This window comes from Poecile atricapillus, chromosome 4 (assembly GCF_030490865.1).
Source record: "Poecile atricapillus isolate bPoeAtr1 chromosome 4, bPoeAtr1.hap1, whole genome shotgun sequence".
Classification (NCBI taxonomy): Eukaryota; Metazoa; Chordata; class Aves; order Passeriformes; family Paridae; genus Poecile; species Poecile atricapillus.
This window is the reverse complement of record NC_081252.1, coordinates 35738936-35757224: the sequence shown is the minus strand read 5'-3', so window position 1 is coordinate 35757224 and position 18289 is coordinate 35738936. Positions and strand designations below refer to the sequence as shown.

At 42.2% G+C, this 18289-nt stretch overlaps 1 protein-coding gene across 1 annotated transcript in view; it reads right to left on the bottom strand.

Moving 5' to 3' along the window:
- The window catches only part of FNIP2 (folliculin interacting protein 2), a 48740-nt gene extending 37560 nt beyond the window's left edge, over positions 1–11180 (bottom strand). The window contains exon 1 of the mRNA XM_058837385.1: positions 10774–11180. Within this exon, the coding sequence (XP_058693368.1) occupies positions 10774–10868 (95 nt within the window). The 5' untranslated portion in view covers positions 10869–11180. The remainder of the gene's footprint in view (positions 1–10773) is intronic.
- Between the last annotated feature and the right edge of the window lie 7109 nt (positions 11181–18289).

Below are 18289 nucleotides of genomic sequence, written 5' to 3'. Positions count from 1 at the left end.
TCATACCATAATACCTTCTCAATGAAAAAGACTACACACAAAACCAACTAAACAAACCACAGTCCTGCAGCTGACTGGCATGGGCAAACCTACCCTTGCTGCAAGCCACTATGCTAAAGACTTACATTCTGTTTACCGCCAATTGCGTAGGACTTTGAGCGCATAAATAGTCATTAAGTTATGAAACAGTCTCCCCTCCTTAAAGCAGGCCAATCACTCTAAACTACTCACATAGGATCCCAAACATTTTCTCAAAAACACTGGTATTTATAGTAGACTCAGAAGTTTATCCAGTCAGGTTTGTACATAATTACAGCTGACCACACCCAGTAGCATGCTAACAATTGCCTGCCAAGTATCAGTCCATCAATCCAGAAATACTTGAGCAAAAAAATAAAAATCACACAGAAAATCCAGTTGCATCCTTGTTGTGCAAAAAGAATGATTTGCACATTGATGGATGCAAACAAATTTCAGTCAGCAAGCTTATGTCGCAATTATTTAGACAAATTTAGAAACCTTTTTTCTCATGACAAAGTAAAAAATTTGTAAAGCTCCTTTAACATTCCCCAGAAAAACATTGTACAAGAAAACCCTTTATAACAGACCTGATTTACTCATGAGATAAAGTCTACCAGAGCAGACTCACTAGAAGCCATCCTAACAACTACAGACTCAGGATAACTTCATTTAAATACAAACAAAACTCTCTTCACTTTCTGTCAAAACAGGGACTGAGGCTACAACTCTAATGAAGACTACAGTCAACTTTTAGTGCTTCAGTAAGGCAAGCAAAAGGCCAAAATCAAATTAAATTTCAAACAAATTTCTAGTTCATATGTTAACACATTTCAATAAAAATACAGAATTATTTCTTCAAGCAGTAAACAAAGTTTAATTCAGAGGTTCAAGTCCACACAGACGTGTTTTGCTTAAAAACAATCGATGTGCACATGGGTTCACTGAGTTGATGGACTGTTTTAAAAAACCCACATTCACGGCAAAACACATTGTTCTGTTTGCATTTTTGTCTTCTCTGCATACCTATCCCTGCACCTATTATCCCATCCAGTTATACATATGCATTTTACAGCATTTCCACCAAATGACACCATAAAGCGACAAACGGAAACAACTGTTTTCAAATACACATTATTTCCCTAGTTCCATTCAAAAGCATTCCCAAATACATCCCTGTCTGTAAGACTGCTTACAGGAACTTCTGAATATGAGAAATTTTGTACCTGAACTTTTTGGAACTCAACTGTACTGTGATCTAGTCTACAGGAGATGACTGACATATGTCCTCAAGTCTCCTAAGTACCAAAGTCATTAGGTAACCATGATTTATTTACATGCACAGGCAAATCTCATAAATACCTTTATAAAGAGAGAGGGTTAATTTTTCCAGGTCTTTAACTTGATGTGATCTAGAAACACTTTTAACAGTGGGGAGGACAGAAGTTGCATTCCTGAAGCTATTTCAAGTGGCCAACACAGGAGAGCAACCTTCCTCCAGGCTAAAAGCCAAGACCAAGTAGGAGCTAAGATGCATGTCACTATGGCTGACTGCTAAGTGAACTGAAGTGGCCACCAAATCCCTGCTCTTTATTCCAGCCTTCTGAACACAGCTGAGGATTAGCCCTCTGTAACCATTCCTCCAGGGTGTCACAGCTTAACACAGACTACTGTAAGAAGAGCTAGTTCCATCACTGACCTTTACACAGGCACCACTGAGAGGGCTTCAACACTCTAATGTGGAAGTGACAAATGTCCAGCCAATACCCAATTCCAGCACAGAAGAGGAAAATGCAGTAGCATCTTGTAACATAGGAGCCACTCACCAAGACCAAGCCTTCACAAGCATGGACTAACCCTGCTGCTCCACAGCTGAGCTAAATGGTTTCTGCACCAAATTTCTTCTTCCTTGCAACTGCACCTTCTTTTGCAGCAACCTCATAGGTCTCCCACCCACCTTGTTCAACCCAAGCTGTTAAACAAGACAGGACACTTCAGAAACAAAAGGCTCATGACCTTTCCTATTGGACAATTTGTCCCAAAAAAGTACAACCCATTTTAGAGTGCAAGTTAGAGAGCAAAGTGTTAAATGCCAAGATTTTAAAAGGTTATTTCGGGGAAATTTGAAAGGAATGGCAAGTAAATGTGACAGACACAAGCACTCAACTGTTCAGCAATAGTTGGACAAGCTCATGTGCCCCCGCCCTCACAGAAAAAAGAAGATAAAGCAAAAATTTGTCTGAAGATAAACTAATTTCTGTGAATTGCAGATTTCAAAAAGTTCCAATAACTGTCTTTTCCAGACCACAGAGGGTTTTAACATTACAACATTATGACATTCTGTATAATTATCCACATTCAGTGAAATAATAATAATAGTTTAAGAATAACTTGCTCAGAACTATGTATTCAACAGTTTGTACAGCCTTCTCTCTGGGGTTTCCTTCAAAAACTTTATCTAATGTACTCTGCCCAGATTTTCTGTACTCCTGGAACTGTGCATTAACAAACCCAACCCCAAGAGTTGAGCAATTTCAGGTGTTGGATAACATCCAGACTCAGAATTCAGTACAAATACTCCGCACAGAAATTCAGAGCACCGAGTTCATTCAAGCCTCTGTTTTCTTTCATAGAAGTCATTCAACCCAGTGAAAACAAAAGCTGAGTTGTTATTGTAAGAAACTTCCCAATTCCATTATAAAAAATTAATTACTATTGTGTTCAGATTTCTAATTTGAAAGTGCTAATACCAAATTCAGACTGCTAGCACCTCTATTAGAAAAATAAATAAATATTGTCAATTGTTTACTTAATACAGCTGATTTCATTAGCGCATCTAGAATTTCACTGAGCACCTTGGAGGAGAAAAGTTGAGCTGTATTGCACTGAAGTGAGAGCATCCTGCAGAGAAAGCTCCATACTGATTCAATAATTACATCACACACAGCTCAAGTTTCACTTCAGCACAGCCCATGGAAGCAGAATCATGACTCAGTTTTAACAGCAGCAAGTGTGATGTAAAGCCCTCATGCCCGTTTATCAGTACAACTCTAAGAATCCCACCAATATCCAGAAGTGCTGACTGACCAAAGACATTTCAGCTGTGGTCAGGTAAATGCACCTGCACTTGCCCTAGTTGATGTGGGGAAGACACAAGCACTGTTGCCAGAACTCCTAAGCTCATCCTCTCAGTGCCTCAGAACACTTTGCCTTGTAGCCTGCACAGGAGCTTGTCTTGTGACCTCAGCCCTGCACATTAAAACATGACATTACTAAGGTACTCAAGTGACAAACCCAGACAAACAGGGAAAATGGAGTGACTTGAGAAAGGCATTGTTAAGGTGGGGAGAAAGCAGAACAGAGAAAAACCTGAGCATGAAGATTAAGAAGCAGCACAGGCAGAGCATACACAGAGGAGCTGTTCATGACAGGCAAAGGTGAACTGCTGTGTCCATACCTGTTAATGAGATCAGCAGTAATCTGACACTATCACAGGAAGCACAGGGGAAAAGCACAGACAGACATTTGCTGCCTTCACGTGAGAACCCCATTCAAAGTCCTCCTGTTCTTGCTTATTCTCTCTAGCAAGCCTGTTAACCACCACTCTATGGAATTGCATTCCTCATCTTTTGCCTAAGAAGTGTACCCATGGAAACCTTCACACAGCAAATACTGGTAATTATGACAGCCTAAGAACATTCTTCTTACAACACTTCATCTAAGCTGCATACAAGACAACAGTGTGCTCTTAATCAAGAGTGCGCTTAGAAATAACTCTTGACAAATATATAACACAACACATGACTCCAAATCTGAATTTACTCTTCATAAGCTATATATGAACATCACTAAGGTGCAAAGTACATGACTGTTAGTGTCAGAAAGAATTCTTAAAGGAACAGGTACATCACCAAGGTTTGTAGCACATACAGTGAGTATTAATCCAAAGAATTTTCTTTGCAAAGGAAGTCCTCAGCAGCTTCAATAATACTGAAATATCAGAACAAGGAATTGTCTATATGAGAAAAATTACTCCATTTTCTGTTCTCCCTGACCCCAGCTACTTTGTCACATCTACTCTCTTAGGGCATTTCGTCTGCTGTTACTCACTGTTCAGACCACAGCAACAGCTGAAGGCCACTAACATGCACTGGAAACACCTACACCCCACAGCGTCAAAGTGGGATGACATGATGACTAATGACTAAAACATTTTTGTCAAAACTCTTCCATTTTCTTTTCCCCTAAATTTAACAAAGCTATTTTGCAACTTTAACTTAGTTTACATAAGAAAAGTTACAAAGTTTATATAAGTTTACATGAAGCCAGCCTCTACTGGCAACAAAGCTCTGCATCAGCTTTTAAAATGTTTCTCCACAAATTCAGCTTTTATGAATGCTTGTCCACATTTTTCAGCTCCACGCAGCTTTATTTTCTCATTCACATCAAGCCATTTATGTAAACAGGTATTTCCTTACAGCATTAGCATCACTGTGCTAAATTGCAGTGTTTCCTGCTTTAAGTTGTGCCATTAACAAGGAAATGTACCTCCAAGGCTTTCTGCTGTTATTATTCCCCAAATCCCTTTCCACTGAGCATAGTATGTGGCACAGCACTCACCCAATTTTGGACATGTCAACTGCAAAAGTGGCCTAAGAATAAGGAATCAAGCGCCTACTATCCAACTGCACGCCAATTTAAGAATTAGTGCATGGAACCCCATGGATAAGTTACTTGTAAATCAGAAACAAGATAACCTACAGGAAAAACCCATTTGACTGCTAGGCAATAATGCATCTTTTCATGGAATTAAATAACCAAGGTACATCCATCCCTCTCCGAATGTCAGTAGCTTGTGCATTTCCACATATTTTTTTGTCATTTGTGGCAAAGGAAAAAACCAAAACAAAACATAGGGTGTCTTCTTGCAACTTTAAGAGATGGAGCTAGACTCAAAGCAAAGCTAGAGGAAGCCAAGAGGTCATTCAGTGACAGCAGTGTTTAGGGGAGGGGAAATCCAAACAACTGAAGAAGAAGAATGGCCTTACTTCCTGCAAAGCTGGAAACCAGAGGACTTGGGGCTTGTTTTCCTTAAAAAGAGCCCCAGGCTGGAAGTGTGGTTTCCATGTCAAAAGACCATACTTTCAATTACTTCCTCTCTAAGCTGTTTTTTTGAGTGAGACTGTAATAAATCTCTTTCCGCAGAAATTATTCTTCAGCTCACTTTACTGATGAAAGACTAACACTGGTGCAAAGGTATAATACTGTAGCCTAAGGCTCACTTTCAGCTGTCTGTGAAACAGTGTACGGTTTAGATCTGCTCTTTGACCTTTCCTGGCCCCATGCTCAGACCTGGCCCTGGGCTGAATTGCCCTTTTACAGCATAAAAAACTGATTTTCTTTCAAATACATTTTGAAGGGTTTACAGCCAGATGTTTACGGCTATTTCCATGTATGAGGATGTACATGTGTGCTCAGTAGGGTTATTGCTGTGTGGATCTCTACAAAACTGCAGGAAGCTCAAGAAAAAAACCAAATAGGTCACAAGAGCATTCCGAGGAGTGTTTCATTCGAACAAACTGACATCCAAGCAGACTCCAAGCTCGCTACTGCTTTCTTTCCTTTTTCAGAAGATGGAACATTGCCAGGCTGGTAATAAATGCTGTGAAATAATGCTTAGCAAGTAGGATCTCACCAAGCATTTCAGCACTATGACCAAAGGAATCACTAGTACCAGCTGCCAAACAAATGATCTCATATACCAAAGCTAACAAACTGTTACCAGATAGATATCGTGCAGCTACAACATGACATCCGTTCCATTATAGACACCAGAAGGAGCAGCTGATACTTAAAGCTGAAGAAACAGACTGCATGGAAGTTCAGACACAGCTGAAATAATACAACCTTTTTAAATAAAGAACACATAAAATGAAGATATTCCCTACTTTACAACAGTCCTTCACTACAAATACCAGTATGAAAGAAATTTAATCATGGGTTGCAATGCAGAAAATATAGAGTCAGCAGTGAAAGCAGTCTTCCAAAAACTCCAAGACATTTATTTTCATTAAAAAAAAAACAAAACCACACCAAAGACTGAAATTAAGGTGAACACTGAACCCACAGCTTAAGGATAACCTCAGACTTTATGTTGTAAAGTACAGAAAAGCACTGATGTGAAATTTCTTCTAGAATCAGGTAAACACAATTACAGAAAAACCACTATCGATTTAAGTAAAATCAAACTATCTGCAACCCATACCAATTTCCTTAAGGCCACCCCCCAATATCTTACTCAAATATATGCTTAGCACTTGAGATATTCTAGTCCTGAGATACTACGTGCTTACACTCTATGTAATCCATAAAACTTAATGGACTGTTCAGTGGGTAAGGACTTCGTTGGATGGCCACATTCAGAGGGCAGTAGTTAATGGCTCAGAGTCCTGATAGACATCAGCGACAAGTGGTGTCACTCAGGGAATACTGATGATGGAACTGTGTGCGCCCTCAGCAAATCTGCACATGACACCAAGCTGTGCTTGTCTGCTCACCTGATGGATGAGATGCCAGCCCAAGGAACCTGGACAAGCTCAAGAAGTGGGCCCATGGGAATCTCATGGGTTTTAACAAGACCAGGTGCAAGGTGCTGCAGCTGGGTCAGGGAAAGCCCTGGTATCAGCACAGGCTGGGGATGAACAGATTCAGAGCAGTCCTGCCCAGAAGGACTTGGGGATCCTAGTGGGCTGGACATGACCCAATAATGTGCACTTGCTGCCCAGGAAGCCAAAAGTGTCCTGGGCTGCATTAAAAGCAGCGTGGCCAGCAGGGTCAGGGAGACTATTCTGCCCTTCTACTCTGCCCTCATGAGACCCCAGCTGCAGTGCTGCATCCAGCTCTGGTGTCCCCAGCACAGGAAGGACATTGATGTGTTGGAGCGAGTCCAGAGGAGGGACACATGATTAGAGGGATGGAGCATCTCTCCTATGAGGAAAGGCTAAAAGAATTGAGGCTGTTCAGTCTGGAAAAGGAAAGACTTTGGGATGACCTAATTGCTGCTTTCCACTACCTGAAGGGAGTCTACAAAAAATGTGGAGAGAGAATATTTTAAAATGCATGTAGTGACAGGACAAGGGGGAATGGCTTCAAACAAGGAGAATAGGTTTAGACTAGATATTGAGAAAAATTCTTTACTGTGAAGGTGGTGAGACACTGGAAGAGTTTGCCCAGGAAAGTGGCGAATCCCTGAAAATGTTGAAGGCCAGGCTGGATGGAGCTCTGATCAGTCTGGTCTAGTGGAAGGTGTCCCTGTCTAAAGCAGCAGTGGTTGGAACTAGAGGATCTCTAAGGTCTCTTCCAATACGAGCCAATCTATGATGCTGCTGAGTACATGACCCTGGTAGCTCTCAACAAAATTTGTACAAACTATGCTAAACCAATCTTGTAAGGGAAGTAACATTTGATAAGGAAATAAGTTTTAGGGGAATTTATCCACATAAATACGCATTGCTTGCATTGTAGTTAGGGTTTTTCCAGAGCCTCAGAGGCTAAGAAGAAATATATTCAATTACAGCCACTCAAGTACCTCTGTTGAAAGGGGTGTGTGTATACACACACATACATCTTTACACATATATTATACACAAAGATATATTTTCAAGTAAAGGGAAGCAAGAATCAGCAGTAAAAAAAGCAGCTCAAGTCTGCCTACAAAACTGTTTAGAACAAATGTAATATCCCACTAATACACATCTGTTCTCCAGCTGATTTATAATTTCTCTTTTTATAAAAAAAACAATTAAGCTATTCTATAATTCTAACTACTACCCTTCTACTACTTCATACTTCCATTATCTTGAAGGGAGGCCTGGGCTAGTAGAAAGTCCTACTATCCCAATAGCTCTATATTAGCATCTACACCTCACGTTTACATTCTCCTCACCCAGCAGGTAAGGGTTGTGCTCATGGGAACATGTAGTGCAGCCCAGACTAGCTCCACAGAGTGCATTAATTGGTGCTAAGGACCTGACACCCACACTATGTGTTCTGGAGTTTTACTATTGACCTGCTGTAGTATGGTTCCAGAGACTGAATACCCATTAGTGGTTGGAACATACTTCCTAATTTCATTAACTCCAACAGGAATCCAGTTTATGTACCAAAGCCACTTAGCTTCGTGAGCCAAAGTGCAGTTAGTGGAGACAATTTAGAGGTTTTCTTTAAAAGAGCACTCTTGACCCAAATTAATATGTTAATGTTCATGCACCCAGGAAATCATTTCCTGTGTCTCCACGTTCATCTATAGGCACCACATCTCTTGCTCTTTGAGGCTGTGCCAGCTCATCCTGGTAAGCAGCATGGACCTTGAAGCCTGATGTCTCCTTCAGAGCCAGAGCAGCATGGACCTCTGGCCAAGATTTAACTCCCATTAAAGGAGAAAGTGCAACAGACTGAGCACATGCAGTAATTGTTACAGGCAAACTGCAAGCCCGGTTAATAGCCCTTTGCAACAGAACTTTTCCTGGTGTTCCTGGGAAGACTAGAAAATCACAAAGCTTCCCAACAACGTAGTTGAAAAAAGTTGTCAAATTGCATTAATTTGAGGAGGCATTATCTACTAAAGAGATTTTTGGTGATTCCTCTGCTGTTCACAGTAAGGAGGGTATGTGAATACACTTAAGCTTTCAAGACTTTCGTAACAATTGAAAGTCCAAGGATACAGATTGTTATTGGTCTCACGGGACTCCTTAACAGAGTTAAACACTGCAAGACGTATTGAGTGTGGAGGGACCTCAGTATCTAAAACTTGGAAGGAATAAAGCAAACTAAAAACCCTTAAAAAGACAGTCTTATCATTAGAAAATTATTCTGCCACTTTGCATCTAACATTGACCAGCAGTCTATACTTAACACAGAAGCTACCTAAGGATTATGTCTCCTACTTTACTTAGATCAAATCACATCTCTCCACTCAAACAGAGATTACTGTTGAACAGCACAGCTGTTAAAAGCATTGCAGCAAAGCTTCTAAGACCCTGTAAGCACGCTCTTGCAGACCATGAGCAGATCACTGGAAAGAAAGAAAAAGCACTGCAGCATACTTAAAAGTCAAAAGGAAGAAGCTGAATATTAACAAGAAAAAAACCACCTCCATTCACATGTAAAATACTTCAAATAATTGTATTAACCTGAGGTGTGTCAAAAAAAGTCAGAAAGGGAATGAGGAAAAATAGGGGATAAAAAGAGTGAAGGGTACCTACAGTAGTATTTTCATTATAATAGCTTTTTTGTGAAGTGTCATATCATTTAAGCGTTACTCAAACTGAAAACCAGGTGTGAAATATTTCACCCAAAAACCAGGAAGTACAATCCCTAACTTCACTAAATACTCCAGATAGAATATTACTGATTTTAAGGGGAAATACACAGTGCAAGGAATCTGCCTTTGTGGAGATATTTGATAATCCAATAACAATCCAATAACTCAGAACTAACAGCACTGGGCTCTGAAACAGAATATTTTTAAGTACAATACAAAATAATAGAGTTAGTCTGGAACTAACAGTTTCAATGTGGAAAATAGTTTTCTTCCATATTAAAGGAGATATTTAACTCATAAGGTAAATAAGTGCTAAAAGAAGTAAGTAGCAGTTACAAGTACAGCATATACACTCTGTAGCTCCATAAAATTCAGATTTGCTCTCTAATACAAATGCAGCTCCAATAGTGTCCAATCACTTTCAAAGGAATCACCTTGTAACACAAATATATTGTCATTTTCATCTTACACAATTGTTCTCCATGATCTTGCAACTTTAGCCACACAAATGGCTATGTCCCTCACAGACCATCTTTGAAATGATAATGGTTCCACGACTGTGATCTTTCATACTTGGCACTGTAGCACTTTGTGGCTCAAAATATTGCCCACTGCTCTCCCTCAGCATCCTTAGTAGTTTCAGCAGTGAAAGCCCAGATTCCAATCCGACCCTGTGCACTATCTGATCACAAGACCAGCCAACTCATGCCGCACAGAAAAACAGGCACAGAGGTTACCGGGCACGCATGTGATTGTCACTGCGCTCACCGGGCCGCTCGGTCTTGTGAGCAGCACAGATGTCACACGAACAAAGCTCCAAAGCACCAGCCTGAGGAAAACGCTGTCCCCGAAGGTTCAGAAAACGCTAATAGCTCAATATTACACAGAGAACCAATATTATATAAAGGTTATACACATAAACCCTGAAGCAGCGATAGGTACTGAACCTCACCTTTCAGCATGCGCGGTATCAAAAGCAGGGGGCAGTGAAAGGTGCCTAACGCTTAGCGGGTCACCAGACTGCGCACGTGTATTTAGGTCACAACAATTAAGCCGTTTCTTAATTTTCCTGTGCTGATGAGACTCGGGCACGAGTTATCGCATCAACCGCACACAAACGCCAGACAGGGGCCCCCGCGCCTCTCCCCCACCGCTGCCGAGGGGCGAGCGCCCCAGGCTCCCGGGCGTGCCACGGCCAACTCGCGCAGAAAATGGCTGAGAGATCCAACGCGAGGGGAAGGCGCCAGAAGGGCCACCCCGGCGCGGCCGTGCCTCCCGCCGCACCCCCTTTCCTCCCGGCCGCTCCCCCGGAAACTCTGCGGCGGGGGACCCCGCGGGGGCTGCGGCACACCTGCGCCCCACGCCGGCCTCTCTGCCGCCTGGCCCGCGGGGGGAGCCCCCGGGGCCCGCCGTCGCCGCCCGCCCCGGCTCACCTGAAGGCGGGCCCCTCCCCCGGAGCCCGGCCGTGGGGGGCCGCCGCGCCGCCGCCCCTTTTGTTGAACAGCTTCTGGAGCAGGGTGGGGGCCATGCCGCCGCCCCGCCCGGCGGCGGCCCCGCCGCGCCCCTCGCAGCGGCTCAGCGGGCGGCGAGCGGCGGCGGCCGCGGCAGCATCCCCGGAGCCGCTGCGGAGCCGCCCAGCATTCCGCGGAGGCGAGGAGAGGCGAGGGGAGGCGAAAGGAGCGCCGGCCCGCTCAGCCGCGCCGCTCCCGGCGGCCAGCCGTCACCTGACCGAGGGGCCGAGCGCTCCCAGCCGGCGGCGCCGACACCGGGCAGGCAAGCGGGCAGGGCAGGGCAAGCAGCGCTCCCCGCGCCGCCGGCAGACAGAGATGGGGACGGGGCCGCGGTGGCGCCGCGCCCCTCGGGCGGTCCCCATTGGCTGCGCGGGGCCCCGCCCCGCCCCCAGCACGTGGTAAGGCGCGGAGGCGGCCTTAAAGGGACAGGGCCCGGCCGGGCCGTGCCGCGTGCGCGGCGTGCGTCAAACCGGAGAATCCGAGTGCAGGGGCTGGAAAGGGTCTTAAAGGTCATCTACAAACTGCACTCCCGTGGAGAGACACATCTCCCGCCAGACCAGATTTCTCAAGGTCTTATCCAACCTGGCTTTGAATACCTCCAGGGTTGGGGCATCCACAACCTCCCTGAACAACCTGTTCCTGCTCCTCACCACCCTCACAGTAAAGGATTTCCTTCTACTATCTAACCTAATTTTCCCCTGTTTCAGTTTGAACCCATTATTTCTTGTCCCATCACTACAGTTCCTGACAGGGAGTCCCTCTCCAGCTTCCATGTGGGCTCCTTCAGATAGCGTAAGGTTGCAATGAGGTCTCCACACAATCTTCTCCAGGCCAAGCAGCCCCAACTCTCTCAGCCTGTCGCTGTATGGGAGGTAGGCATCCAGTCCTCTTAACCTTGTGGTGCTCCTCTGGACTTGCTCCAACAGTGCCAGCTCCTTATGTTGGGGACACCAGAACTGCACGTAGTTCTCCAAGTATGGCCTCACAAGAGCAGAGCAGAGGGGGAAAATCACCTCCCTCGACCTGCTGGCCACTCTGCTTTTGATGTAGGATTTGGATGGCTTTCTTGGCTGCAAGCACACATTGCCAGCGTATGTTGAATTTTTCATCCATGGTCACACGTGGATAACATGTCCTTTACAATATGTTTCTCTACAGATAGAACAGTGTTTGCATAGATGTGTGTGCACACATGAAAATTGTGTGTGATTTACAACACTATATTTGTGCAGTGAAGCAAGAGCAAACAAGCACTGCCTGCATCTGAAGGGGCTGTTTCCCTGCCTGGGTAGACAGCGGAATGTGGTGTCCAAGTGCCCTCTCATCCTTCTCACACCAGCCAAACCCAAAGATTGACAAAAAACCATTTGGTTTCAGGAGGCTCACATCCCATGTTTATCTCCATGCACCAATATGTCACTGGTCCAGGAAAATTTTCATCTGATTTTTCTCCCTAGTCAGGACTAGAATATCTGTAATGGAGAGATCTCTGGCATAAAATTGTAGAAGTACTGTGATTCCCTTGGAGAATCTGAACTTTTACCTTAGTTTGACCAGGCAAGCAGCAATATTTTTGCAGGAAGGTAGGTCTGCTGTAATGGTGCCTATTTTCACACAGATCTGTTCTATTCACAAATAATTAGATGTGGCTACAGTATTTAGGGTATCACTTGGGGCTTTATGTTTGTTTAATTTGAGGGAAAGGATTGTTGGTGTGGTTTTGCCCGGCAGCAGGATGACACCTCAGTGCACCTACCAAGAGAACATGACTATAAATGCTCCTTTTCAGCCAGCTAAGTCACCACATATTGTGGTGGAATAAGAAACAAACAAACAAATTCCCCCCAAAACCCCGAGAAAAGCAGGATCATAGTAACTTCCTGCTCATTTTAGGAAACCGGAAGATGAGACATGGAGAATAGTGGTTATTATAATAGTTGTAAAGAATCATTACCACAGTGGTCTGCAAACTCAGCATCCAGTAGCAGTAGACAAGGTGGTGAATGTATTTCAGAGTCAGGCTTTCACTGTCTGGAGAAGCTGATTTCTCTTTAAAATACGAGGTGACTGTCAACTGGCCTGATAATCTGATCAGCTGCACCCTTGATAGCACCAGACTAAATCTTGTAATGCTCAACTGATCCTGTATGGAGGTCTGTTCTCAGAAGGGCTTTAATCACTTCTTCTGTGAAAGGAAAACCCAATGTAAATCTTTCAGCCTGGATGTTGTTCCTGCTCCCAGTCATTAGAGTCAATCCACTCGAACAGAGCTGAAGGACAGAAGAGAGAGGGTACAATGATGACGGCACACAGAAAGGTGAATAGCAGGGTGTGGCTGAACAAGATGAAAGACGTAATTGACACAGTAATTAACACAAATGAGAATCTGGGCATCCAGCTCCAAAAGTAATCATTGGACTGCATTTCTCAAGGAACAGTCCTGAGAAACTTATAAGTTGCAAACACTGTGGCTGCCCCTCCAACGTCCATCAGTGTTAGCAAGGAGTGCTGACCTGTGGGAGCAGAATCAGAGGCTAACAACCAGCCATCTCCCAGTGTCCACACCACAAACATTTTACATTCTACACAAGTGTTTTACCAGTCCATTTCTTTTGGACTGGTTGCCGTCTGATCCTGTCAGCAGAATGCACGTCAGTGCAAGAACACTGAATGTATTTCTGAAAAATATGTGGTTTAATTTCATCTGAAAATGATCCACTTGTATGCCCAGATGCCACTCCAAAACATGAAGCAAGACAAAGTCAGTGAAGACAATTGGGATACTCTCTTCGCAAATAGCAGTGTAAATGCACCCTACATGTTGGCTGATGCTCAGTGCAAAATTCTCAATGTGTTCTGTTAATATGTGTGTTTCAGGATCACTGCTGAAATTGATAACCACACATTAAGACACTAGTGTTCTGAAGACTATTTCTGGAATGAAAAAAAAAAAAAAAAGAAAGGAGAACAGCAGAATCAAGAAAAGACTACAAAATAATTTTCACAATCACAATCAGAATGCACTGTCATGCCCCAAGCAGAGTTGGGCTATAAAGAACCTCTGGCAAAGCCAATGCAGTGATTGCATTGCATTGCACCCAAGAGTGCAAAATAAGAGCAGATGTAAAGTAAAAAACCATACCAGCTGTCAAGCAAAGATAATTTATAGCAAGATAGTGTGTCTACAGCCCTCAATTTTCTAGGAAATACAGGAAATAAAAAATAAAAATGGCATTTAAAAATCAAAAACTGATATTCTGCCTGAGAGTCAGACTCTTTATGTGCAGAGAAAGAGATTTTAGTTGTTTAAACTTCAGTCAGAAAAGGAGACAGATTCTCAATGCAGAAATAGATGGGACTTTGTTAGGAAACTGACAATACTTAAAAAGGATCATTCAAATCCTGGCATAGCTGAATGCTTGGAAAAGCATATCAATGTTTCATGGTGCATAAATCGCTCTAAATATTCTCCCCTGAAAATGTTGCCAGGTTTAATAGCCAGGACAGGCAGGATTAAAAGCCAAGTCTCCTAAGTCACACTTTGCCTCCCCATCACTTACACCTGGACAAAATGTTGAGTTCCTTTATGGATACTTTCATTCCACTCTGCTCAGTCCTGAAAGCTCAAATCCAAATTGCTCCTAAACCTCTGTTGTCAGAACTAGGCTTTGGAGGTACTGCAAAGAGAAGCCAGAGGCCAGAACAGGTAAACTCTGAAGATTTAACAGAAAGTTTGGTAATCCAAGGTGTTTGGTAATGATTTAACACTGCTTAGTGTGGTAATTCATGCTGCTTAGGTTACAAGAACACAGGTAAGTCTTGCTAAACTGTGCAATGCATCAGCAACATTTTTGATTCTGTAAAATAAATAAAATCCAGTATTTAATGCCAATCCAAACATGCCAGGTAAAATGTGGTATTAATAAATACCCAGAATTATTCTCTCTCCATATTATTATTAGTACTATTTAGCACATTAAATCTAAATTACTCTCCACAGAGGATTTGAAAACCTGTTGTAAAATGTATTTCACTTCCCAAGCAGAGACAGAAACTGACAGAAGAGAAAAGCTTGGGATTGCAGCCCCCTGCAAGCCAGCTTACTCATCCTTCAGTGAAGCATTACATAACTTGAGCTGTTGCTGCAGCAACTTTCCCTAGTCCCTGAACAGAGCCACAATGGTGCTGCCATAATACAGATAAGCAGTTTCACTGTCTTTTTACATGGAGCACACATTCAAAACCAAAGACAGTTTGAAATGAAGTATTAATTTAATTGAGTCAAAATTACTAGGAAATAGTGATGTATGCTGTGAAACATTTAATTTTCAGTAGACTTTGGTGTTAAAAGCAAAGAGAATGGCCAGATAAGGAATGTCTTCTTTTAGTCACCAAAATATAATTATCAAGTAATATGGAGAGAATTGAATTTTGTGAAGGTGATAGGTACAGTCCTCTGAAATCACTACTGTACATAAGTATTCTGTCAAATTTCCTAAAGCAAGGGTGCACTACTTTTTTCTCCAGAACAGCCTGAAAGCATACATACCTGTGAATGTTCAAACACTTGTTTAGAACCTCTGCACTTTGGTTCCTCAACAAAGCTCTTAGCATTGGTAAATTGTATTTGTAAGTCTCCTGCCCAGGACTCCATCTAAAGTCTATCTGGAAATCCTTGTGTCCCAGATTTTCAATGGTGAAATCTACCATGGCCTTCCTATTTGCTGGCTGCAGTCGTGACTTCAACTCTATTGAAGGAGTTCACCTTGAGCTCCATCCTATCCACATAAGGTGCAGACTAAAAACATTTTCTATGTAAGAAATACTGAAGTCATCATAATTGATACTTCAGTACCTTTTGGTGGTAACTGCGATAAACATGCATTTACATGAAATTGCAATAATATCAGGACATACATTTGTATCAAAACCAGGGGCAGGAATTTAGTGATAAAACTGCAATGTTCAACTAGTGCAAACTAATGTTTGCACTAGTGTGCAACTAGATATCCTGCAATGCTGCAGCATGACACTTTGGGCCTCTCCTTGCAGGTCATGACTTCTACTGTTATCAAGAAGTCACACGCACTCTTTTCCACACCTCCTCACATGCTGAGGTCCTAAGCACTACCCTGAATAGTTGTGTCTAAAACATGTTTTAAGCAAACCTAAAATACATAGCAAAAAGGTTGGCTTAGTCTTGCTTGGTTCTTAAGCATTTCTTCAGGAATCAGCATATCTGAAAGTTAGTGACAAGTAAATGCATGACTTTATTTTCAGTTTCTGTCATGTCAGCTCTGTGTGGAAAATTTTCTTTTTAAAACATCCTCACACAAGAACATGTGGTTCTTCCATTGTCTAACATTGCATTTTAACTCAGCTTAGAGGAATCTCTAAGCACAGAGTTAGTAACTGCTCAGTATGAGCTTAACCTGGGCCCTCTTTATTCAGTTTTATGTAGAAAGAGACTTGGTGCAGGTGGATAACAATAAACCTGATGGTGAAAAAACAGGTTTATTTTTCCATTCTCATGTGTCTCTCATGAAGGTGACATGCCTGATGTGCCAGGTCTCATGGGAATAGCACATGATGCGCCCTGTGTGTCACACGGCACAGGGAAGGCTGAGTGGCTGCCCTATTTCACAGCCAGCAGTGAAAGCATCCTTTACAAGAATGTTTGCATGTTGGGAGCTCCTTGATAGCTGTTCTGAACAGCTGATGAGGTATGTGTCAGATGGATCCCATCAGTACTGCAGCATACTAGGAAGCTGCAGTTCAGTCCAATGAAAACCTCACGTATGATTACTTCTGTACAAAGCAAAATAGCTTTTAATATCCTTAGACAAGGCAGTCCCACACTGAGCCAAAGCACTCACTTTTCAGTGGAATTAGCATACTTAAGCCTCTATTTTCTTTACAGTGTCAAATACAGATTTAAAGGTAAAAAAAAAAGCAAGAAAAAAAGGAGAAAAAACCTAGTCTGTGTGTATACATATTCAACATCTTAACACAATCTGCAACAACTATAAATAAGCTTTATTTTGCAATTTATTCTTTTGTGAATGCAAATTGACAGGCTAGAATAATTATGAAATAAATTTTGTTATTGTACATTCCATCAGAGTAGCAATTTTAGAATGACATATACATTTCTATGCATTTATCAGTGATTGCTTGCTTATTTAGTCAGGGAAGGAAGAAGAGGTAAAACCAAAGCTTTTATAACAGGCTGATCTTTGAGTTTAATTAGGCTGGAGGGTCTTATTCCAGCAAGTAGGATGTACTTTGTGGGAGACCTGTACTTGAAGCCATTTGCTTCAGAATTTTAGCACTCACAACACATTTATCTATTGATAATACTCAAACTACTTTACTTGGTAGCCAAACCTGTATGTGTGGAAAAATAAATAGGTGAATTAAAAAATTAACAGATAATTCAGTTAAAGTGAGTATTTTCAATGTACTGTTTTACAGGCATTCACTACATAAACTATTGGATGTGTCAAAAGACAAGAGGTATTTTTGTGATAGGAAATATTTTTAAATTACAATATCACAAAGGATTAGAGGACCAGAGGGGTGATTTTACTGCTTGAAAATTTTCGAGGACTTTATAATGGAAGCTGGACTTTGTAAGAGGTTATTTGTATATGAATTCAGTGTATAATTTAATATATGAATTTGAACATGAAATCATTTGGTAGATTCTTGACAGAAGTTACATTATGCTTGTTTTTTACAATATGCCAATGACTATAAATTAATATGAAACTAATTATGCTACTGCAGTGCTTGGGAGATATTAATTCAGCTCACATATTTTCCAGAATCTCCTACTGTCATTGAGAAAATCACTTGATTTCTCTCTTGTTCAGCTCACATCTCCAAATAATCATGGAGATGCCTCTTTCTTTGTACCTCTAAAGAACCTTGCACACAGGGACTTCCAAGCAACTAGTGTAAAAACATTACTCATCTAGAATCTAGACTATTCTAACTTCACCAGCAAAAAAACCTGCAGGGACTGAATAAGTCTACTCCTGGAAGAATGAATCACTGTTTCTTCCTGAGAGGAAGCTGCCAACAGCTCTTGCGGGGGACACACCAACAACACACACTTTACTCTGATGTCTGCTACAGAAATCTCTTCTAGACTCTACTCACTTGGCTAGCAACTGACTCACTGAGATCATAGAATATTTTAGATTGGGAGGGACTTTAAAAGGTTTTCTAGTCCCACCTTCCTGAAATGAGCAAGGACATTTTCAATTAGACTAGGTAGTGCAGACCCCTGCCCATCCTGCCCTTGTTTCCAGGGATGATTCATCTGCCACCCCTTGGGGCAACCTGTTCCAACGTTTCACCACCCTCATTGTAACACCTTTCTTTATTTGATCTAATCTAAACTGACCCTTCCTCTGTTTAAAACCATTAGCCC